The sequence below is a fragment of the Myodes glareolus genome, chromosome 23, assembly GCF_982192425.1.
Source record: "Myodes glareolus chromosome 23, mMyoGla1.1, whole genome shotgun sequence".
NCBI classification, from domain to species: domain Eukaryota; kingdom Metazoa; phylum Chordata; class Mammalia; order Rodentia; family Cricetidae; genus Myodes; species Myodes glareolus.
The window spans coordinates 46,165,994-46,189,956 of NC_142048.1; the positions used below are offsets into that span (position 1 = coordinate 46,165,994).

The window sequence follows — 23,963 nt, forward strand, 5'->3', positions numbered from 1 at the left end:
CGACCCCCAGAGAGAGACCACCAGAGAGGCCCAGACCGTAATAAGCAAGGTTTAATCAGCATAATACAAACATGTTTGGAACTCATCTCCATCCCCGTTACAACAAGGTAGAGAGGAGTTGTATCTCCTCTGTGGGGTAAGCTTTTAAAGGCATAACTACAAAGAGAATCTTTGAAGATGCTTTGGCATGGGTACAAGGACTTTTGCTCCCTCACATTTTGTTAAAGTCTGCTTTCTCCTTGTTCTTAGAGCAAGGCCACTGTTCTTGAGTTAGGCCATCTTTATCAGCCTGTACCAGGTGGCTGGCTGGGCTGAGCTAAGTGACCTTGTGCTCAGAATATCCTGGGTGGGAGAGGGATATCTTCCTGGGAAAACATTCTGCTGGGAAATTTATTCTTGCCCCTTTGGGAATAAGGGGTGAGGGTCCCACAGGTAAAGATATTAATAAGTGCTGGCCAAGAGGTGGTGCAATTGGACCCCTTACTGTCTTGCTAGTGGGAACTTAACAGTGCAAAAGCATGTTGGGGAAGCAGTCAGGCGGTTAGTTCCTCAGAAAGTTTAAATAGAATTATCACATGACCCGGCAGTTCTTCCAAGTGCATACTCAGGAGGACTGAAATAATGAAAACATGTTTACATTATCTCAGAGCGTTGATGGTTCAATTATTGATAATAGGCAAAATGTAAAAAATAGCCCAAATGTTGGTCAGTAATAAAGTAGATATGTGTGTGTATATATATCCATATAGTGGAATATTATTCAGCCTTAAAGAATGACATTGCTTTGCATGCTACGGTGAGTAAGCCTTGAAAACACTAAACACTGCGTGGAAGAAGCTGCTCATAGAGGATGACTTGTTACATAATTGTATCTGGATCATCCCGGTCTAAAACCATAGAAACAGGAAGATCAGTGTGTGACAGGGTGGTAGCAGGGCGCGATCTAAGAACAGGAAGTGACGAAACGTGCTGAGCTTGCGCAGTGGGAGACTCCAGCCGTCCTCACCGCTCAGTCTTTTGCAAAGGGAAAAGTTTCAAAAGTGACCACAAGGCCGAACGTTTCTGGTCCTCTCCCTTGATGAGGGCAGTTGTAGTCGACCTCAGGGGCCTTTACAGTGGAATGATTCGGAAGTTCAAAGCCCGGAGAGGACGCTGAATACGAATGAGGATGTAGGACACAAAGTCCTAGTTCCTCGCCTACGACACGGGCAGTGTTCACCTACGCCTCTCGGCACCCTAAGGAGGAACTGGTACTTGGCACAAATTCCAAAAAGAAACATCAGAAGCGAAACGTGGCTAGCAGTGTTGCTCTAACTGGTGAAGTGTGTGGTCTCCTGCATGCCTTTCTGTGCTTCTGTGAATGGGCTCTCAAAGGCTTGGCACATTTTTTTAAAAGTCTCACCAAAAAAAAAAAAAAATCGATTTTTATTATTTCACATATAGAAGGGAGAAGCCAAAAACATGAAAAATAAATAACTAAATACACGACCATAAAAGCGACATTCATTGGAGTCCCTGAAATAGGAGTTATAGGTGTTTGTGAGGCTCCTGATGTGGGTGCTGGGAGCTGACCCTGGGTCCTCTGCAAGAGCGGTAAGCATTCTTCTAGCATCATGAGTTATGTTCTTTTTGTGTTTCTTATTTATTTTATATATATGAGTGTTTTGCCTGCATGTATGTCTGTAAACCACTTGTTATAGTACTGACGGAGGAGAGGAGGGTGTTGGATTCCCTGGAACTGGGCTTACAAACGCTTGTGAGCTGCCGTGTAGGTCCTGGGATTCAAACTCATGTCCCCTGGAAGAGCAGCCAGTGCTCTTTACTGCTGAGCCATCTCTCCAGCCGCCATGAATGATATTCTCAAGAGTTTCGTAGAGCCCCATGGGGTCTGTGGTCTGCCACAATGATTCAGAAGTTGGTCGTCTGTAGCATGATTAATAAAAGCTCAGAGATAGAAATTGGGGTCCAACCTGAAGGTCAGAAAAGCAAAACAGCCAGTCGCTTCTACCTCTGTCCGAAATGGTGATCCTGCCTCCAGGAACCTCAGCATGAAGCTGTGTGTGAGAGCTGTCTCCTGTTTTAGATTCCTCTCTAGGGCTGGGATTAAAGGCGTGCACCACTGGGATTAAAGGCATGCACCTCCCAGTTTCAATGGCTAACTAGGGTGGCTACTGGGATTAATGGTGTGTGTCACCACTGCTTGGTCTGTAAGACTGATCATTGCGGCTATTTCACGCTCTGAACTTCAGGCAAGCTTTATTTATTAAAATACAAATGAGATATCACTGTCTGCGGCAGCTCTTTGAGTCACTTGGCTGCAGAACTCCACAGGGACCTCTTATCAGTTCTGTCTTTTCTGGGTTGATGTCCGAGACAAGCTTCAGCCCCTCGAGACCATCAGTGATGTCTTGATGTAGGTGACGCCCAGGGCTTTGTTGGGTGCCCAACCGGTAACTGCTTCAGAAATCTTGTGCACAAACTGGTGGGACTCAGGGAGCCCAGGAGGTCTGCATCCTACCTGGTCTTGTGGAGATTTGGGTGCCAACTACGTCTTCTGGTAACTTCTGTCCCAGGAGACACATTTTCATGGTTATTTTTATGACATCTGTCAGTTTCCCCCTGGTCACTGTTTGCCCAAACACCCACATCTTTCTTTTCATTACCATGTAATTTATTATATACATCATTATGTCTGAAACATGGAATATAAACTTTGATAACGACATTGAGCAAATCATATGCAGTTTAAGGACTGTGGAGAGAGATTCTGAGGGAGAACATTCCAATGTTTTACTAATCTCTCTAACTTTGCATTTAACCTGTTTTTTCATATGCTGAATTAAGGCACAAGAGATCCAAGTTGGAGTCCATATTACATTTCTTTCATTGAATTTCCATGTCAACCCATTAAGTACATCTGTCTTCTGTTGCAGAATATTTGTACACTGTGAAGGTGTGTTACTGTGATTGGTGTAATAAAAAGCTGAATGGCCAATAGCTAGGCAGGAGAGGATAAGCAGGATTTCTGAGCAGAGGAATAGGAGAAGGGATTTAGGCAGGCAGGAAGTTGCCAGCCAGATATGAAGAGAAAACAGGAGGTGTAAGATGCAAGAGAGGTAATGCCACATGGCAGAATGTAGATTAATATAGATGGGTTAATTTAAGTTATAAGAGCTAGTAGAAACAAACCTAAGCTAAAAGCCAAATTTCTATAGTAAGTCTTGGCAGTCTGACAGTCTGTAAAACTGACACCGGTTCCATTCCGCACTCTATTCACTGCACGCTACCGGAACTAGGCTGAAAATTTCAAAACACACAAACACAGAGACGGACAGACAGGCAGCCGGGGACACGGGGGACATCCTTGATACAAGAATGCCAAGAAAGCCCACTTTACCTTGCTCTGGGGCAGCTTATATAGGGCTCTGGCCACGCCCCTGCTCTCGGAATCTTTCAGCTGCAGACTCATCAGAACCCACGCTCCTGCCATCAGGGTCTCGTGCTCAGAGCAGCTGCAGGCTCCTCAGAGCAGAGGAAAAACAGTTGTTTACAGGAAATTCAGGGTCTGGCGGTCCACAGTCCCCAACAGCAGTTCTGACGAAAAAGTACCCAATGTGGGGTGTCATATGTAGTGGAACTTTCCTTTGGACCGCCTAGCTCACATAATTACATATAAACACTTTTTTGTTTGTTTGTTTTTGTTTTTTGAGAGGGTTTCTCTGTAGCTTTGGAACCTACCCTGGAACTAGCTCTCGTAGACCAGGCTGGCCTCGAACTCACAAAGATCCACCTGTTTCTGCCTCCCAAGTGCTAGGATTAAAGGCATGCGCCACCACCACCTAGCTCATGCTGTATATTTTTAAAAGGTTCTAAAACTCTGGGGTAGTGGTTTAAGTAGCACAAAATAATAAAAACCCAGAGGCAGATATTGGGCTTCAACCTGAAGATCAGAAAAGCAAAGCAGTCAAGCCATTAGAGAGTTCTTACCGCTATGAAGTCTTCATGCCGAAAGAGAGTGAGTTCCTGTCTCATCTCGCTTTATAGTCCTCTCTAGTGCTGGGATTAAAAGTGTGCACCACCACCACCCAGCCTCTGTGGCTAACTAGTGTGGCTGCTGGGATCAAAGGTGTGTGCCACCACTGTCTGGCCTGTATGGCTGACTAGTGTGGCGGCTTTACATTCTGATCTTCAGGCAATTTATTAAAATACAATGAAATATCAAAATGAGTATGTATGTATATATATATATATATATATATATATATATATATATACACACACACACACACACACAGCATGATTTTGTTTTTAAAGATGCAGATGACAAGAATAGGAGAGACCTTACAAAGAAGGAAGCCTGGAGTCATTCTTTACTTCTATATAACAAGGCAAAAGTGTCAGTTTTGTGTGCACATACTTTGTAGCATGAGGGCCGGCTTGTTGGGGTTTCTATCCCGCCCGGTACCCCACAACCGGCAAATCCCAAAGAAAATCACACACAGGACTCCATAAGATTATAAACTGATTGGTCCATTAGGTCAGGCTTCTTGTTAACTCTTATAGCTTATATTAACCCATTATTCTGATCTATGTTAGCCACGTGGCTTGGTACCTTTTTCAGCTGTCAGCTTACATGTTTCCTCTTCGGTGGTCTGCGCAGGAGTGGCAGAGGGAGCTTCCTAGAATACTCCCAGTCTCTTTTCTTCACCTCTACTTCCTGTCTGGCTTTCCTGCCTATACTGCCTGCCTGGCCAATCAGCGTTTTATTAAAATATGATTGACAGAATACAGATAATTCTCCCGCACCAATACTTGAATACAATTGTGTTTTCTAAGGTAAGTTTTTATTTTCCCCTGATACCTAATTTTTCCACATAAGTTTTATTGAAGACATCTAGCCATTCCTACTCTATTGAAATAGTAATTATTAATTCAATGGATTTGTCAAGATTTCCTTAGTGATTTGTTTGGGTTTTTTCTTTCTTTTCAATATTTTAAATTTTTTTGGATTTAAAAGTGCTTACCTGCAATTAAGTGTGTGCATGCACGCAGTGACCAGGAAGATGAGAAAAGGGAATCTGATCCCTGAACTGAAGTTCCAGCTGCTATGAACGACCATGTGAAGGCTTCCTACAGTCCCTAACTGGGGAACCACCTACTGAGCTCTGTTTAGCTCACCTCCCTTCCTTCCACACTAGAGACTGAGGGTTCTGCTCTTTCTGGGTAGAGCTTGTGGGTACACAAGGGGAACTCTGCCAGGGCTGCTATCACCTCACCTTTTATTTCCCCCAGCATTTGGCAGCGTCAAGGAGCAGCAGGGGGCAGCCATAAGCAGTAGTGCCATCCTCCTGTGTTACAGTCTTGAGGCAGCAGCACCCTTAACCCTACTACCAGTCCAGTCCCCTCGAGGAGCATGGGTTAGAGCTCTCAGCTTGGGGTCTGGAGCTCCTGGCCCTGCAAACCTGAATGCTTTCTATTTTTCCTGTGTCCAGGGGCTTCTCTGGCTCCTTAAAACTTTTTATGTTTTGTTTTTTGTTGTCGTCGTTTGTTTGTATAATAGCCCTGACCATCCTGGATCTCACTCTGTAGACCAGTATGGCCTCGAAATCAGAGATCCTCCTGCCTCTGCCTCCCAAGTGCTGGGATTAAAGGTGTGCGCCAATACGCCTGACTAGAATGTGATTCTTTTAATGCAATTGCATGTTTGTTTCTTTGCATAGTTGGATTTTTAAATGAGTCCATCTAAGAAATTAAATGGATATAATTGCAAAGGTAAGCGCAGCCGGTTTCCCTTCATTTTATTTAAGACTCTCCCATGTGGCTATGTGAAGGGCTGAGCATTTCCTCTAGTTGCATCGTGTGATGGCCATTTGGATTGCTCATGCGATTTTTGCTATTAGAAGCAATTGGGTTACAAATTGTGCCCGTGTTTTTTCACATGTGACGATTTCCCTGGGAATACAGACAGCGGTGTGGATCTGCAGGGTCCTCATCCCTGCACACCTTTAACGTCCACAAAAGATTGGCAGCAGCCTCTTCACCGTGCCAGAAACAGGAGACCTTTTAGGGGATGTATCCTTCCCTCTATGTAGTGAACGCCTAGAGTTTGTGCGCGTGAGGGGGAAGCTCTTCAGTCTTGTTCATTACGCAGGAATCTTCTACGTGGACAGGGGCACGTTAAAAGGCTAGGGTGTAAGAATTTAGAATGTCGGTCAGGAAAGTGGTGAGGGTGAATAACTGGGGAAGCAAAGACCACTCTTCTGGATGTTTCTCTCCACTGGAAAACACTGCGCAAAGGGTAAAAAACAATCAGGACGCACTCTGCGGTGCTACGAATAGGCACACACTTTCCCACGGGGTGGGAAGGGGCGGGGCTTAGGGAGATAGGAGGCGGGGTCTGTTGCGGCGCAGCCCCGCCTTCTCGAGCGGGACAGCGGCGGTGACGACATGGAGCGGCCGCTGACGGGCAGGTCGAGCTCGCGCAGGCGCCGGGCGAAGGAGCGCAGCTCGGCAGCGGGGACCGAGGAGCACAGCTCCCCGAGGGAGGCGGCAAGCGGCATGGGTGCGGGCCCGGCGCTGGTCGCGCTGCTGCTGGCCGGCTCGGTGCTGAGCGCCACGCTGCTCGCTCCCGGCCGCCGGGCGGAGCCAGGTGAGCGGCTGCGCGGGCTGGGGGCAGCGGGGACCGTGCGTGGGCCTGCCCGGGACGTCCCCACGACCCCCGGGGCACAGGACCTGAGCTAGGCGCCGGGTCCGCTCTGGGGTGGGCTGCAGTGAGAGCTGCGACCCGGGAGCCCGGTTCGGCCTGGCTTCCCAGGTTCAGTCGCGGGCGTCCGGGTTGGGTGCTCAGTCCGGCTCCAAATTCACCTGGGATAGGGGTGGAAAAAAAAAATAATAAGGAATTCTGGGAGTTCTCTCGACCCCAGGGTTCCAGGGTCCTGCAACACCGTTCCACAAACTTCTGTCGAAGCTAGTTTGGTTCAGGGACTGAGGCAGATGGACAACCCCCTTTGCGCATTGTATGGGGTAGGGCCTATCCTCCCGCACGGTGTGTCGCCTGCCTCTTCCCCACCATTCACCCCCTTTTCCGGCTCAGAACTTGGATGCGGTGTCTGTGTGAAACACACCCCTCCACCTTCCAAACTTTAAAAATACATTGAAGTAATGCAAAGAAGTACAAAGAAAGGTGTAAGAATTCAGGGTTTTAGACTTGTCGTCGGGAGGAGCGATTTTTAAAAACCATGCTGAGTTTGGAGTCTGGTCAGGGTGTTTGAACTTCTTGTTGCTGTTCGTTTTGAAGCTTCCCAGGCAGTTCTGATGTTGGCTAGGCCTGAGAGACTCTGTATAGTCCTGGCTACCATAGTAACAATGTCAAGAGCTTTGCGAGTCTAGAATCCACAAGGGAAATCGAAGCACCTCTCAGGACGAAGAAATAGAAGTATAGTCATTCCAACCACCAAGGGATGCTGAAATTATAGAGAAAAGATGATCAGGTGCACAGGGAATTGCACTAAACTCGAAATGGAAGAGCGTCAAAAATGGTGTGGAGAGATGTCTCTAGGTTAAGTGAATTATCTGGCTGTTCTGGCGATTCCCAGCATCCATATGACAGCTCTCAGCCATATATGACTCAAGTTCCCGGGGTTCTGATGCTGTTTTCTGGCCTCCTTGGGCCCCAGGCACTCGTGTGGTATATATGCGTGCATGCAGGCAAGGCATCCAAACGCACTTAAAAAATTATCAGGAAAAATGAAGAAGACACTTACGACAAAGATAAAACAATCACCTAAGACTACCTGGGTTTAGGAGAGTGATTAAATAAGTATTGCAGCCAATCACAGGATAGGAAAACAGTCATGCAGCCAATCACAGGATAGGAAAATAGTCATGGCAAGCGTTTGGAGGACGTGTTAAAAGGTCTGTTTTCTATTTATCAGCTGGAAAGTGAGGGAGAAATCCAAAGGCCAATTGAGAACAGAGATTCCCCAAGCAGATGCACTTCCTCCCTGGAGTGTGGTAACCTAGGCCTTAGCTGCGATGACTGACTGACCTCCACTTAGACCGGCCTGCTAGCAACTCGTGACCTTCAGCCAGTTGGTTGATTTCTCTAGGTCTCAATGTGGTGCCTGCCTGGAACCCCAGCTCTTTGGGAGACTGAAGCAGAAGGATCCCTGAAGCCAACAATTCAAGGCCAATCATGGCAATGCGGAGAAACCCCAACTGGGAGGGGGAGGAGGACACAAATGTATAAGACTTTTGGGATGTGGCACATAGTGAGAAAGTCACTGCCAGCCCCGCTAAATAGGACTGGAATTTCACAGTACTTTTCAGATTGTATTAAAATCTTTGAAAGACTATTTTGGAGGGAAAACCTCACTCATGAAAACTCGTTCTCTGGGTACTTTGTTTAAAAAATAACATCCAAGGCTGACAGAATGGCTCAACACTAACGTGTGTTGTCAAACCCGACTGCTTGAGTTCGGTCCCTGAAGCCTACATGGTGAGGGGAGGAGCCACCCCGGTCCCTAAATGATTATCATGTGTGTGCCATCTAATGATGTCATCTGGCAAGCTGTGACCTGGACCCCTTGTTGAATGCGAAAGCAGAGCGTTTCCGCCCTTCAGTCGTCTCCCACACTTGTGACTCCTTCAGATCTGGAGATTCAGCGTCCCCCACCAGAATGAGGAGGTACAAGAGGCCTAAACTATTAAGAGGCAGAACGGCCCAGGGGCCTTGCCCACCTGCTTATGTGAGTTGGGCGGCAGGGCTGCAGGCTCTATTTACCTGTTTGTTTCTTTTACTGCTTCTGCCAGTGTAAGTGGGGCTTCGTTACATTATTAGGGTCCCAAGAGTATAGGCCTGGCAGCTGCCCTTGGCTTTGCTTGGCCTTGGGTTGGAGGCTGAAGGAGTTGGCAACAGCACACAGCTGGTAAGCGCAGGTAGGTGTAGCACTTAGGGCCGGTCTTCTCATCAGTTTTGCTTCTGGGAGAGCTGGATGGTGCCTCCATGTAAGTGCAGCAGTCGGTGCAGGCTGGACTGTTTCTAACGGTGGAGCCCAAGAGCATGAGGTCATGCTCTGGCTGCCATTGCTGTGTATCGAGAACTGGTGGTCAGGTTGGGCACCCTGGTTCGATCTTGACCGTGATATTCTCAGTGAGGTCACTGGGGTGGACCTTGAGGGTGATGGCCTTGCCTGCCATTGTTTTCATACACACCTGTATCTTGGTGTCTCCTCATGTAATGTTTATATGTATGGGTGTCTTGTCTGCATGGATGTCTCTGCACCATGTGCATGCCTGGTACTTGCAGAGGCCAGAAGGGGGTGTCGGATCTCCTGAGACTGCAGTTACAGACTGTTGTGAGTTGCCGTATGGGTGCTGGGAGTCCAACTGGTGTCCTCTGGAAGAGCAGCTAGTGCTCTTAATGGCTGAGCCACCTCTCCAGCCTTTGATGTCTCTTGATGCCTTCTCGGAGAGGTAGAGCTGCAGTCTGCATTTGTAACAAGTTGCGGAGGCTGAGCTGAAGTCTAGACATGGGAATAATAGACCCTTGGTTCAGATCAGTGATTTCATTGGAGAGCTGTGGCCATGGGCAGGGGCAAAAGCTGTGAGCTTTGTTCTTCTGCATAACAGAAAAGAGCCTAGCTCATGACCTCATTATTCAGTGTTACCTCCTCAGACACTCCTCACACCCTGGATGGGAATAGTGCGGATGGGACCTCAGTTGTAGCTGAGCCATCTGTGCAAAGGGCCTCTGCGTGTGGCATTGCACACAGGTCACGGGGCTTTGGGCTGAAGGCCACACATGCTCCAGCCTGTAGGTATTTGTGAAGCAGTAATGCTGTGTTTGTCTGTCTCCCTCTGGTGCTCTGGGATTTTGGTTCTTTTGTTTTATAACTTTTCTTTCCGGTCCTTCTCAGATGTAGATGAAAAGAGGCCCGCGGAGCTGAAGATGGATCAGGCTCTGCTCCTCATCCACAATGAACTGTCCGGGACAAGCCTAACGGTGTACTGGAAATCGGAGTCCTGTTACCAAGTGCGTATCGTCTGCATCCCTCCATTTGCTTCGGGCCTTGTTTGGTGCACCCTTCCAGCGTTCTGATGTCTAAGCCCTTTCTTATTCCCTTCAGATTTACAGGCAAGGAAACAAAAGTAGATTATAGTTAAGAACTAGATGGAATATGATCAAGGGAGAATGTTTGGCAGGGATTGGTTCTGTTCCCTTATCCTTTCTTTAAATTAGGAAAAAAAAAACTTATTTGTTTGAGTACTGCTAGGCCATAGGACAGGAATTCTTATTAAAATTAAGATTTTGTTTTTTTGAGACAGGGTTTCTCTGTGTAGCCTTGGCTGTCTCTGGAACTCTCTTTGTAGACCAGGCTGGCCTCGAACTCACAGAGATCCACCTGTCTCTGCCTCCCAGGTACTGAGATTAAAGGTGTTCTCTGCTGCCGACACCACCATCGGCTAAGACGATTCTTTTTTTTTTTTAATTATTTATTATGTATACAGTGTTCTGCCTGCATGTTAGAAGAGGGCATCAGATCTCATTACAGATGGTTGTGAGCCACCATGTGGTTGCTGGGAATTGAACTCAGGACCTTTGGAAGAGCAGCCAGTGCTCTTAACCTCTAAGCCATCTCTCCAGCCCCTAAGACGATTCTTATCCAGTGATTTCACTTTCGGAAATTTGCATTAAGGAAAGAATCTAAAAGAGTAAGAACCTCATGGGTAGATATTTTAAAACAATAAGTTTATATGACAAAAATGTAAAGCTACAGTAGGAAATACTTGAAGACATAAATACCCACAGTTCTTATAGTTAGTGATATATATGTAGTAAATAGAAATATGTAAAATAGGATCCTGTAAATCGGTTAAATAATACTGAAACAATAGAATGCAAGATTTAAAGTAGGCTATATTTATTAATTTGTGAAAAGTTTCCCTATGAATAAAGATTGTTCAGTTCCATCATGGCCGTCATTATTTTAATATAAAATGGGCAAATTTTATCTGCATGACTGCAGTTTAAGTTTTTTAACATACAAGGAAGAGCTAGGATTTTTCTCTTGGCTATCGTGTCCCCCAACCTCTGAGAGACTTTGCAGACCCCTAACAGGATGAGAGGTGTAGTTTATGGGAAGCCTCCTGCCTAACAGCTCAGGGCCCTGCCGAATAACAGTGGCTCCTACTCTGAGAATGAGAACACCCTGACACCGTGCCTGCTGGCTTTGTCTCCACAGTGCACCTTCCAGCCTCTGGCGAACGTCTCTCACAGTGGCAAACCTGCGAAGCCAAGCGTTGTGGCCGTCTCCGTGAGCACCCAGCACGGGTCCATCCTACAAGTTAATTACACCCAGGGAGAGACTGCAGCTTGCAGGTCCGTGCCTGCTCGTCATGGTCTATCTTGAGTCTGCTTTTCCTTTTTTTTTTTCTCCTGCATGGTTTTTGCTTTTCCTCTCTTTAAAATATTTTTCTTAATCTTCCCGATCTGTATATAAGAATTTATATCGTTCCTTGCTGATGGTGTTAGCAGAGTCTAGCTCAAGTGGTTCTCAACCTTCCTAACACAGTTCCTCATGTTGTGGTGACCCCCACCATAAAACTATTTTGTTTCTGCTTCATAACTGTAATTTTGCTGCTGTTATGAGTTGTTTATCAATGTCTGATATGCAGGATAACTGGTATTCAATCCCCTAGGGTCTTGACCCATGGGTTGAGAACCTCTGGTCTAGTTATTTATTTCCACTTATTTCCTAGTGTAACCTTTGGCCTTCATTTTACCTGCTCTTTTTAGGCTGGAATACAAATTTGGAGAATTTGGGAACTATTCCCTTTTGGTCCAGCATTCTTCCCCTGGAGCCAGTGAAGTCGCCTGTGACCTAGTTGTCAACGAGAATCCAGTCGACAGTAACCTTCGTATGTATATGCGTCTTCGTTGTTTTCTTAAGTTTGTATTTTCAGAGTTTTTGGTCTCCTTGCATCTGACACTTCATGACATGGTCATTCATTTAAAACATGGATTATGTATTACCGCTACCATTCATTTGTTGGAGTTGCTTTTTGGTGCTGGGGATTAGAATCAGGACCTCACCCATGCTAAAGCGTGTATTCTATACCTCCATTCCAAGTTTGGTGGTTTTGCTATGTCATAGATACATACGAAGAAAATTATGTGATATGGCAGCACATTTTGATATCGCTGGGTTTAAGCACACGTGGAAAGAAACTAGAAATAGGGCAGTTAACTTTCTGTTTCTGGGGCCAGGGCATACATAGTGTTCCTGGGAGCCTTGACAGTGACAGCTCCTGAGGTGCCCTCACAGTAAGGGAAATCCTTCACCTTCTCACAGCTCCACAGCAGAGCATCTGTCACCTTGAACCCTCTCTAGAAATTACTGTGTGTGATACTCTTTAAAGAACAACAGGGGACCTTTGTGTCATTAGTAAGTTCTGTTCACAGAGAGCTAAGAGTGACGTTATCTCAGAATGTAGAGCCCTTCACAAGGGAGCAGTGTGGGCCGCCCACGGAGTTAAAAAAGAGTAATGAGGCCCAGCAAGATGGCTCGGCAGGTAAAGCCCTTGCCACCAAGCCTGAGGATCTGAGTTCAGTCCCTGGATCTCACGTGGTAGGAGAGATCAGACTCCTGCAAGTTGGCCTCTGACCTCCACACATGCACAGTACGGTACACGTAGGTACGTACCAAAATTAAATGTAAATACAATTAAAATGTAATAACTGTCACTGATGAGAAAATAGCATGTAAAAAGTATAAAAACTGTGGGGTTATTATGAAACAAAGAAGAGAAAAATGAAAATAATGCTTAAGTTGCCTTTGGATTAACAGGAGCTCTTAATGTAGATGGTTGTCCTTTGAGGGCCAGTGAGATGGCTCAGCAGGTAAAGGTGCTTGTTGCTGAGCCTGGACCTGGAAGCCACTGTGTGCTGTGACACCAGATCGACAGGCCCTTGCCTGCTTAGCGTGTCTATGTCACACGGTCCGCTACTGGTGCCTCCTCAGTGTGTATGTGTGTCACGTGGCCAGTTATAGGTGGTGCCTCCTCAGTATGAAAGAGTTGTTGGTAGCTTTGCATGACACTGTGAAGAAGTTTTAGGTTTGCAGAAATGTTACAGAAAGTTTCTGAACACCCTTTATCTAGCTGTGTGTATGTCCTTAAACTGTATAAGCATACTATGGTTACCCTGTACATAATTATTGGGGCCAGGAACTTAACATTTACATAGCCCCGATTTATACACATTTAAACGTCTCAAGTTGTCTTTTTTTAACATACATTTGTTTATTTATTCTGTTGTTGGTTCCACAGTCCACATGTTGTGGAGTCAAAGACAACTTCGGGGCTTTTGTTCTCTTCTTCTACCACGGGGGTCCTGGGCTGGGAACTCGGGTTGCAGGCTTGGTGGCCAGGGCATTTATTGCTGAGCCATTTCCCCTGGTGCCGTTGCTGTCACTCAGGAGCTAGTCTAGGATCCCACGTTGCATTTAGTTGTCAAAACTGCCTTGTCAGTGTCCCTTGACCTTCCTTTGTCTTTCACGGCCTTGATGGTTTTGAGATCTGGTTGTTTAGTAGACTGACCCTGTTGTGTGGTACGACAGGAGACACACGGGGTCACCAGACCTCCTGCAGGACCCATGTCTTATGAACACAGTGAAGTACGTAGGGATGAAATGACACATACCTGGGTTTAAAGCGTGTTAGCAAAACAAGGAGAAGGGACTCAGTAGATGAAACCTCGCAATACCGTTTTTGTTTTGCTGAAGATAGAACCCAAGTGCTTGAAAATGCAAGATCAATGCTCCACCACTGAGCTGCGTCCCCAGCACCATGGGAGACGGTCTTTTGATGATAGTAATCAATCATCCAGGAACTGAGTGATGGATGCGTTGTGAGCATGTCATGCAATGCTCCTGCATGCTTCGTTCTTAATTGTTTATACAACGTTTAGCATAGGAGTGTGAGCTTTGCTCATATTTGCTTCCAGCTGTCACTGACAGGGTGATGCACCGCCCCAGCAGCTTTGATACTTAGGATGACATCGTGAGGATAATGTTTTCTTCTTTTATAGCTGTGAGCATCGCATTTCTTGTTGGTCTAGCACTCATCATCGCGATATCTTTCCTGAGGTTCTTACTGAGGTAAGTTGTTGAGGAGAACATGACCGGGAAACAAAGACCCAGAAATAATGTACCTAGAGAGGGTAATTTGGCCCTCCATTGTCCACTCTTCCACCTTAGGACAGTCACCAGAAGCAGACACACATAGATGATCGTTATTCTCTGTTTAGCAAGCGTTTGCGCATCTGCCATGTCTGTTCCAGTCCTGGGCATCCGAGCAGACTGTAATGTAGTCTCTGACCGTAGGGCATGCTCATGAGGGTGCAAATGGGTCTTTGCCTTTATTCTCTCAACATGGCTGAAGATGAAGATGTTTGAGAAACGTTTAGTTCCTAAGGAACCCTGGATTGAGTTTTAGAAGGTTGCCACACGGGTTCTCCTCTTCTCCACGCTTCCACTGCATCTTCCTCTGTTTCCCATTAGCTCAAGAGTCTGGGGGCCAAAGTGTCGCACAAGGGCGCATGTAGCTCAGGACCTCAGTGTGGATTCTTTTTCCTGTGGGTAGAAGCATCTGATTGGAGAGGGCATTGGCCTTCTCGGCCTGGTTAACAGTGATCCTGGCGAGTGAACCAGTAAACCAGACAAGAAAAACAGAGCAAACTAGGTAAACCAAGCAGGCTGGTTTAATCAACTGGAAGATTTAATTTATTTTTAGAAAGTAATGTATATGTGTTAGTATGTGTCTGTCTCTTTGTATGTCTGTCCATGTGTGTCTGTCTATGTTTGTCTCTCTCTCTTTCTCTCTGTCCGTGTGTGTGTGTGTGTGTGTGACCACAGAGGCCAGAGGGGTGTATGTGTGTGTGTCCGTCCATCTGTCCGTGTCCACAGAGGCCAGAGGCATTGGATCCCCTAGAGCTGGAATCAAGGTAGTTGTGAGCCCCCCAGTGTAGGTGCTGGGACCCAAACCCAGGTCTTCTTTAAGAACAATATACATTCTTTATTGCCAAGCCGTCTCTCTGCCCTGTAAAGGAGAGTTCTTTCATGTTTTAAAGGGAAGAAGAACGGTGGTCATATGACACACACTTGTAACCCCAGCAGTCGGGAGGTAGAGGGAGGGGGATATGGAGTTTGGGTTCAGAGCGAGCCTTGGCTCCATAGTGGAACTGGTCTAGGAAGGAAGGACAGACGACAGGAAGAGAGGCTGTATTCTCACATGTTCATTCCTTAGGGTTTTGGGTCTCCTGAAGGACCACAGACTTCATTAGTAAGCTGTGTTCTGCAACGAGTATTTCTCTGTCCCGTCAGCCATCTCCCAAATAATGACACGGAGACTTCTCACTAATGATGAAAGCTTGGCCTGTAGCATGGGCTTGTTCCTAACTAGCTCTTGTAACTCTAAATTAGGCCGTTTGTATTCATCTACGTTATATCTCCTGGTATTGTCTCTTTTCCATCTTGTACCTCCTGTTTCCCCTCAGTGTCTCCTGGTGTCTCCTGCCCCTGAATCCTTCCTCCTCTTCCTTTCTCTCCCTGGAAATCCCACCTATACCTCCTGCTTAGCTATTGGCCATTCAGCTCAATTGGAAGTATGAAAAAAAAAAGTATGAAAAAAACCTTAGTTTGACTGCCTTGAGGGAGCTTATATATTCTGACCTAACTTTGTAAGCTTTTCAAATCCTTTCATCCCATGTCTCGGAAACCTGACCTTATATTGGTAAGAGTCACTTGCTTCTTAGGCGTCACGATTCGATGCAGCAGCTTCCCGGGAAGAAAGTAGAAGCTTTGCGGTTTCATTTCTTTGGATCAGGTGTTAGCTTGTCAGTCTTCTGCTGAGATGGGCATGCTGTTCTACTGTAGCGGTGTGCTCTCTCTCGGTGCTCTGGTGTGGCTGGCTCTGTCCCTTCACTCCATCGTAAGGGAGCTGGAATGAGGTTCTTGCAGGGAGGAGCCGTTCATCTTGCCATCTTGGCCCTGTGTAATTGGACTAATCTTTACCTCTCCTGCGGAGGCGTGAACTCAGTGCTCTGGCAGAGGGGAGCTAAAGGCCACCCCTTGCTCTGCGGTTTCCCAGCACACCTGTGTAAGCTAAGGACGTTTCATAGGCCAAGAATGATGCCCCCTTCTCTTGAAGAAGAAACAACGATAAGTGTCTATTTACTTCTAAGTGTTTCAGCCTCTCTGCTTTGGCACTTCCTCGATGTGTCTGTGTTAATGATTCACACCACGGTGATGCGGGCAGGGCCGTGTGGACCAGAAATGGTTCTGGTTTGTAAGAGCTGTTACAAGCGGAAGCATGGGCTGTGTGGATTTTTTGTGGGGCTGGTGTGAACATTTGAAGTGTGAAGAACATCTACAAGCCGGGCAGACTGAGCTGGCTGTGTGAAGACAGCAAGGAGCTTTGCTGTCATTTGAATTGCAGTGATGGGAAAGGCCTGCACAGTGGCTCTCGTCACCAAGCCTGCCAACCTGACCCAACCCGGTTACACATGGAAGGAGAGAACCAACTCCCAAGCTGACCTCTGACCTCCACACATGGCATATGCACATCTCCCCCACATCATAAATAAACTTAAGAAAGCAGATTAGACTATAATAATATTGTTATTGTGTTTAGAGACAGAACAGTGTTCCCTTTTCCAGAGACCTCAGTGTTTATGGATCAGGTGGTTTCATACCCGGGCTTTCTTTACAGTATGGAAAGTCAGGAGGGGAAGTTAGGGGAAGTAAGATTGCCCACGTGTGGATATCTGAAGCTCAGTGACTCATTGTGTTTATCTAAGCATATGGATGGCTTTGTTTGAAAGCAAGCCGAGATATAACTTTTGGGTTTTTTTGGTTTTTCAAGACAGGGTTTCTCAGTGTATCCCTGGCTCTCCAGGACCTCTCTGTATAGTTTGGCGTGGCCTTGAACTCAGAGATCCACCCTCCTCTGGCTCCCAAGTGCTGGTATTAAAGGCGTGCAACACCATGCCTGGCAAGATAGTCTGGCTTTTTTTTTTAAGTGTGTTTATGTGTGTGTGGCGGGGCATACACACGTGTGGAAGTCAGAGGATGTCTCTTGGGAATCAGTTCTTTCCTACCTTATGGGTTCCTGAGATCAAACTCAGGTTGTCAGCCTTGGTGGCAAACATCTTTACTTAGTGAGCTGTCTTGTGAGCTGGAGATCTTTGGAATGATTTATACCCAAGTAGAGATCTCATCTTAAAGAAAATCAATGAATGTACTTACTCTTTTGTCAACCACAAAGATGAATTTAATTTTTAAATTAGGTCAACCATACAAATAAAAGAATTGCCAATGGATGCTGTCTCCAGCTTGCTCAGTGTGTGTGTGTGTGTGTGTGTGTGTAATTACAATCCCACGAAAAGTGCTTTTTATATGTGCTCGCTATTTCTTATGTGTTCTTTTAAGTCTTTCCTGGATTGCGTGGTCATGGTTGTTGCCATGTGCTCTTCTTATTTTCATGGCAGGAAGAAGCCTGGTGTCACGAGATTTTCATGGCTCTTTGAGTCACCACCATTGTTCTTACTAACTGACAAAGCGACCGCAGTCTCTACTCTGTGTTTTGCCATTTCTAAAAGAACTTTGATGATGTTTATGGATCTTAAATTTTATTCCAGTAGCTAGTCATTTTGAAAATATTACCATTCAAGTAAGAAAACCAATGGAGGCTTTTTTTTTTTTAAATACAGTTTGGAAGACTTCAGTAATTGCATTTCTAAGGCAATAACTTCTCGAGAAACTGACCGCCTCATCAATTCCGTGAGTTATTCGAGTTTGCATGTGTTGTCTGGGAGGTATTCTGGATTTGAATTTATAATTTCTCTTTTAGTGAGCATCATTGTCCCGCTTAATGCATTTCAGTTATATTGTGGAAAGTCAGACTGTATGTTCTGAGTGTTTTCTCCATGTGTATGCTACACAGACTACATGCAGCCACATTCCTGGCTAGGACCTGGATTCTTCCTGTCTGCTGGGATTATCAGTGCAAGCCGCATTCCCTGCAAGCTTGCTTGCTTACATGCTTCCTTTCTTTCCTTTCTCTCTCTCTCTCTCCTTTCTCTCTCTCTCTTTCTTGGAGACAGGGTCACATATAACTTAAGCTGACCTCTAACTTACTACGTAGGATATAGCTAAGGATAGCCTTAAACTCCTGATCCTCCTCTTGTCCATCTCCTGAGGGCTGAGATTACAGGCGTATGTCATCTTGTTGGTGATGGGGCAGGGAATCAGATATGCTAGGCAAGCACCTTTCTGGCTGGGACAGTCCTCTCACATCTGTTTTAGTATTTTATTTTATTGCTTATTTATTAAGGTATGTGTATGAGAGAGACACATGGGTGTGAGTGTTTGCATGCATGAGCTGTGGCTTGCGCGTAGAGCCAGAAGACAGCCTGTGGGATTTTCTTCTTCCGCTGTGAGCTCTGTTATGAGGCCTGTGCCTCAGGCACTTCAAGCATGGCCTTCCTGCCAGCCCCCAACTTGTCCTTAATAAAGAGCAGCCTTGTCCTCGTCTTCTGTGAAGGGCCCGTACCCCTCTCCCCTCTCTTTCTCAGTGAGGGTGGAAGTCTGGGCTGCCTTAAGATGTACAAGTTTTCATTCAGCAGCCAGCCCTGTTTGAAAATAAATGAGCCAAAATATCAGTATTAAATGTGTAAATGTTGATGGCCATTGTAATGACCAAATATGGTGTTATATTGGACTAATGAATTCTCGGGAGCGTGTTTATTTCCATATCAGTTCTGGACTACCTAAGAACCAGTTCACACCTGATTTTTTGGTGCAGGGGGCCTGAACACATGATCTCTCACATGGTAGGCGAGCACTTTACCACTGAGTTACACCCTCAGCCCCAGAACCGTTTCTTTGTATCACTGTCAACATGACTACCAGCAAACTCCACAAAGGGCATAAACATGCAGTTAAAGTGGAGAATAAAACCTCGGCATGGGATCTTTACAAAACCAAATTATTGTCCCAAAGTTATCCTTACATTTCCACTCTCATTTGTCTGCTGGAATACTGAATAATGAAGTCTGTTCCTGAGCCTTGTTAAATACCATCTCTTTCTCTCTGTTTGGAAGGAGCTAGGATCCCCAAGCAGAGCAGACCCCCTCAGTGATGACTTTCAACCAGAAACACGACGCATGCCTGCCTTGCCTTACCGTCTCCGATGCGTGGACACATTTAGGGGGTAAGTGGGGCTCATAACGTGGTGGGTACGGGCGGGTCTATGTCAGATTTTATAGTTACACACAAGCCCATTTTTAGCTTAAGGTATTTTACGTGTTTACTGGTGTAGTGTTGCATTCAGCACCCAGGAGGCCAAGGCAAAAGGACTGCTGAAAATTCAAAGCCAGCCTCGGATAGCTAATAAGACCTTTTATCAAAAAGACAAAAATAAATAAATATAATGTCTGCATCCTCTCTGCTTGGACTTGTCATGATAAGGGCCGGAGTATGGGCAAACCCATGCTTAGCTTGTGCTTGGCTCCGAGGTCATTCCCCAGTACCACAGAGGTCATTCCCCAGCACCACAAAAAGCAAACAAGAAAAGTGAAGCAAAAGTCGGGGTCACCGTGAGGTGGAGAGAGAAGAGAGAAGGAACTCAGCCGGAACCAGTTTCTGCTAATGTGTTTAGTGGTCTGGGCAAGGGGCTCTGTTCAGGCCACACTGCCAGCTCTGAAGGCTCGCCAGCCCACGGCTCTATCTCTGCCAGCAGACCCACAGTCCTGTGCCGTGCTCGTTATACTGAGGCCAAACTCTGACAGAGTCCATAACTGTGAACCAGAAATAAAATACTCAATGTCAGTTCTTCATTTCTTCCACCCGAGAATGACTGACTTCCACTGATTAGCATCTGGAGTCCCGAGGACCTGATTAGATAGATGAGAGCCGGGTCCTGGGTTTGGATAAGCTGCCCCTATTCATAGGCTTGGAGCCAGAAGTGTTTCAGAGTTCAGCGGGTTTGAATATTAACATTGAGAAATCTTGTGGCTGGGACCCAGGCCCAAGCACGAATTTAGTTTCCTTTCCCTTACCTCACATGCGTGACCTGAAAATGAGTTTAGACAGGATTTTTACTGTGCCTGTAGGTTGTTTGTTTGTTTTTGTTTTGTGTCTTTTCCCTTGGGGGGCTGAGTGAGGCATTCTGGGATTTATGGCAGGCTCCTCTCAGGAGGGCAACTGCTGCCTCACCACCAGCCAGCACCTGCATTTTCGCTATGAGATGACGTGACAGCAGTGTGGCGTTCCCACCCGTGGCATCACGGACACATCTGGTATTAGCGAATTCCAGGCTTCAGATGGAATAATCCCAGAGTACAGAACTGATGACAGCTATGTCGTTCCCTGGGCCATCGCAGCCCTAGCTCATCTTGTCTGAACTCTTAGTAAAACTACAAAAACGTGCTCTTCACGGATGGAGAAATAGAGCTACCGAGTTAAATGACTTTCTCAACCACTGGGCTGCTAAGTGGGAGAGTGAGGCGTGTGTCCTAGGCAGTTGGGTCACGAGGCACAGGCGGTTAGTCTCTCAGCATGCCAGCTTGTCCCTTCTCAGGGTAGCACCAAAGGACAGCCCTCCAGAGTCCAGCTGAGGGTATTCTTTTTCTTTCCGTCTGTCGCCATTGACACTTGGGAATCAGAGGTTCATAGGTGGCCAGAAACTAGCACTAAGTGCCTGGGAATGTGCCTCATAAGAAAGCAAGACTCAAGTTTTAGACCCTTAGTTTTCTGAGTCCCAGGCGTCTATGTCTTCTACGAAAGTCAGCCTGAGAGATCCAAAATAATTTTTAAGAAGTTGCATTCCTGGAGACATGTTACTTTGTTTTCAGATCAGAAAATTCAGTAGCATAAGCAGAGTGTGGTGGCCCACATCTTTGAACCCAGCACTCAGGAGACACAGGCAGGCAAATCTCTTTGAGTTCGAAGCTAGCCTGGTCTACAAAGCGAGTTGCAGGACAGCCAGGGCTGTTACACAGAAAAACCTCTGTCTCAAAAAAAATTAATTTAAAGAAATTCAGTAGCATATTATGAAGTTTTCTTTATTGTATGTGTGTATGTGTGTGCGTGTGTGTGCATGCATGCATGTTCCTCGTCATGGTGCATCCGTGGAGGTGAGAGGCCATTTACAGGAGTTAATCCTCCCCTTCTACCATGCAGGCTGTGGTCTTTAGGCCTGTAGTGTCTTTACCAGCTGAGCCATATGGTCAGCCCAAGTGTAAATTTCTCTTGAGATACTGCGTTAGAAATGTTGGTGGCCGAGCATCCTCGTGTGGCCCCTCATAGTGAGCAACAGATAATCGTATCTTAAATTGTCTACTTGTGCCCTCAGCTGCTCTGTAGAGTCACACTATCATGTGACACCCCTTATCTGAAAGCGTCTGTCCTTCAGGGGTTGTGTCAACACCGCCCCCTTTGTTTACCTTGTAGGCTAGCCCTCATTCTCATGGTCTTCGTCAACTATGGAGGAGGAAAGTATTGGTACTTCAAGCATTCCAGCTGGAATGGTAAGTTACTGGTCTCCCAGCCTGACCCTCAGAGAGACCAGAGGATAACACGGCATTACCTGTGGGCTGTCCACCAGGGCCCTCCCACCCTAGCTTACCCAGGGGCCCTTGAGTTTTGTTCTTCCGTGGAGCTAGAATGATAAGGAAGCAGAGACTGGATTTTTCTGCTGTGAGACAACGGGTCTCCACAGGAAGTGTAAAAGGCTTAGTTCTGCACGGTCATTGTTATAGTCTAGGCAGTAGGGCTACTGTGTTCTTGGGGGCTTTGCCTTCTAAGACTTACATCTTTCTTGGGGTGCCACTTACGAAGACCAGTCTGAGTGATCCTTGATAATATCTATAAACCTGGGTGTGTAGTTGCTGGAACCAGGAGAATGATGGACTACCTGATCGTTACAGACATGGACTCTTGAGAACTTTTAGTTGTCTTTATTTTGGCCAGACAGAATATTTTTATTTTGTAAAAATAATTATTTTTTACAATATAATTCTAAAATACAATTGCAGAATATTTTTTATTCTGTAAAAGTCTGGGGAAGCCTCTAGGAGAGAGTTCCTTGTGTCTGACCACTGGCACCCAGGTTCCATGTATGGATGGTAGAGTCTGCAGCTGCTGCAGCTCGATACTCGGACCTGCAGTGGCCTCTGGACTGTGGTCAAGTGTAAGACAAGATTCATGAGTCTGCAAAGCAGCTCGGCAGGTAAAGGTGCTGGCTGCCAACCTGCGCTCAATCCACAGGACCCACACTGATGAAAGAGACTCCTGTACGGTGTCCTCTGACCTCTACACTCGCCTCCCCATCCATACACAATAAAGTTAACAGAATAATGTAGAACAAGAGCCCCGTCTCCCGTCCATACCTAAGATCAGCTCCTCTCTTGTGAGACTGAATGGTTTCGTTATGTTCTCTGTTGGACATTCTGCTGGAAGACAGGGAGTGGACACTGTCTCCCAGTGGAGGGAGAGAATAGGTTTCGACCAGTACTGCTGCACAGACTTCTAGTGTGAGCGGTTTACAGGGAACCCTCCCCAGCCCCGGGTCCAGTGCCTTATGTGGCTCCTGGCTGTGTGTTGTACTTTCTGTGTAAAAACGCAGTGCTGCATACAAGTTTTGGAATTGGGAGGTGTTTCTATCCTACCGTCCTCCTTCTTACGTTTGTTCTCACGTCATTTTGCAGGACTGACTGTGGCCGACCTCGTCTTCCCCTGGTGAGTTGACAGTCTATCGTGAGGGTTATGCACATTAGTGACTTACGCCAGTCACCCATGACGCCTTGCTGATAATGACAGAAAGAGAGAACAGCACTTCCCCTTGGAGTCATTAGCCACAGCCTCTACCTCCCGCCCATCGTCTCCCATCTCCTTGTCTGTTGCTTGAGTCTGAATCTGTGCCTGCGGGAAGGCTGTGTCTGTGGTGCTGTGTGTGTCTCCCTAGCAAAGGGCTTCACTCTGTGTTTGTCGAACAGCACAGAGAGCACCAATGGGGTGGGGGGCGGGTACACTTTACAGAACTCTTTAGTAGAGTTCTACAAGGGATCTTGTCACTGGCTCCAGCTGACCCAGACAGTAAGCGCCATTGTTTATCAACCACTGTCCATAACTGGTTGCTTTCAACCTTTATGGCAGATTGTAGGAAGTTGCTCTCAACTTCTGTATTCGCTGCTTTTGGCTAATGATACGCATACGTTATCTGGGCCAGAGGCGTGGAAGAGTTGACCATTTAAGATCACAGCTGTGCATTGCCTTGAGCTGTAAGGTTGATACCATGGGAAATCCAGAGCAAGTAAGATTGGCTGTCATACTGTTCTAAAGGTAGAGTAAGTGGACTGGCTGAGTAAACAGTAGGATGGCAGTCGTAAGTGACTTCAGGCTGTGAGGTCCGGCGAAAGTTCCGATCTCTTAGGATGTAAGAGATATTTTATAATATTGCATCGCCACTGCCTGCCATCAGCTCTTCCACAGATCATCTCCTGCCCTTTGTCTGTGACCAGTTCTGCGTCGTGAGCCTGCATTTATGAAGCCCTAGCATGAGTCATGCTACTGGGCACTTCGCATACCTGACATTATGTTTCTGCATGTGTACATGAAAGATTTGACTTTGTGTATTCACATGGGGCTGGAGATTTAAACTGAGACGTTGTATGTGCTAAGCGTGTGCTCGGTATAGCACTGCGCTGTAGTCTCAGCCCCAGAGATGAATGCTTTCATACGAAACACCTTGTTAGAACAGACATCCTCTACTTGATGCTGGACTCTTACCGTAAGTTCTGAATTTATAGGCAGGTTCTATTAATCTCCTAAATATGTGTAAATCATGTTTCTTAAAAAATAGGTGTGGTAAACCGGTATCTTGTGAATATGGATGAATAGATA

The 23,963-nt window shown here is 46.3% G+C and overlaps 1 protein-coding gene across 3 annotated transcripts in view; it reads left to right on the forward strand.

Annotated features, from left to right (window-relative positions):
* Positions 1–6,490: 6,490 nt before the first annotated feature.
* Positions 6,491–23,963, forward strand: part of Hgsnat (heparan-alpha-glucosaminide N-acetyltransferase) — a 28,684-nt gene continuing 11,211 nt past the window's right edge. Inside the window, exons 1-9 of one of the 3 annotated variants that reach the window (XM_085680759.2) lie at positions 6,491–6,649; positions 9,918–10,033; positions 11,244–11,380; positions 11,798–11,919; positions 14,090–14,159; positions 17,771–17,840; positions 19,163–19,272; positions 21,513–21,589; positions 22,769–22,799. In XM_085680759.2, the coding sequence (XP_085536885.1) occupies positions 6,559–6,649; positions 9,918–10,033; positions 11,244–11,380; positions 11,798–11,919; positions 14,090–14,159; positions 17,771–17,840; positions 19,163–19,272; positions 21,513–21,589; positions 22,769–22,799 (824 nt within the window). In that variant the 5' untranslated portion in view covers positions 6,491–6,558. Of the gene's footprint in view, positions 6,650–8,423; positions 8,687–9,917; positions 10,034–11,243; positions 11,381–11,797; positions 11,920–14,089; positions 14,160–17,770; positions 17,841–19,162; positions 19,273–21,512; positions 21,590–22,768; positions 22,800–23,963 lie in introns of those variants that run through there. The other 2 variants (XM_085680757.2, XM_085680758.2) reach the window with 2 other exon arrangements.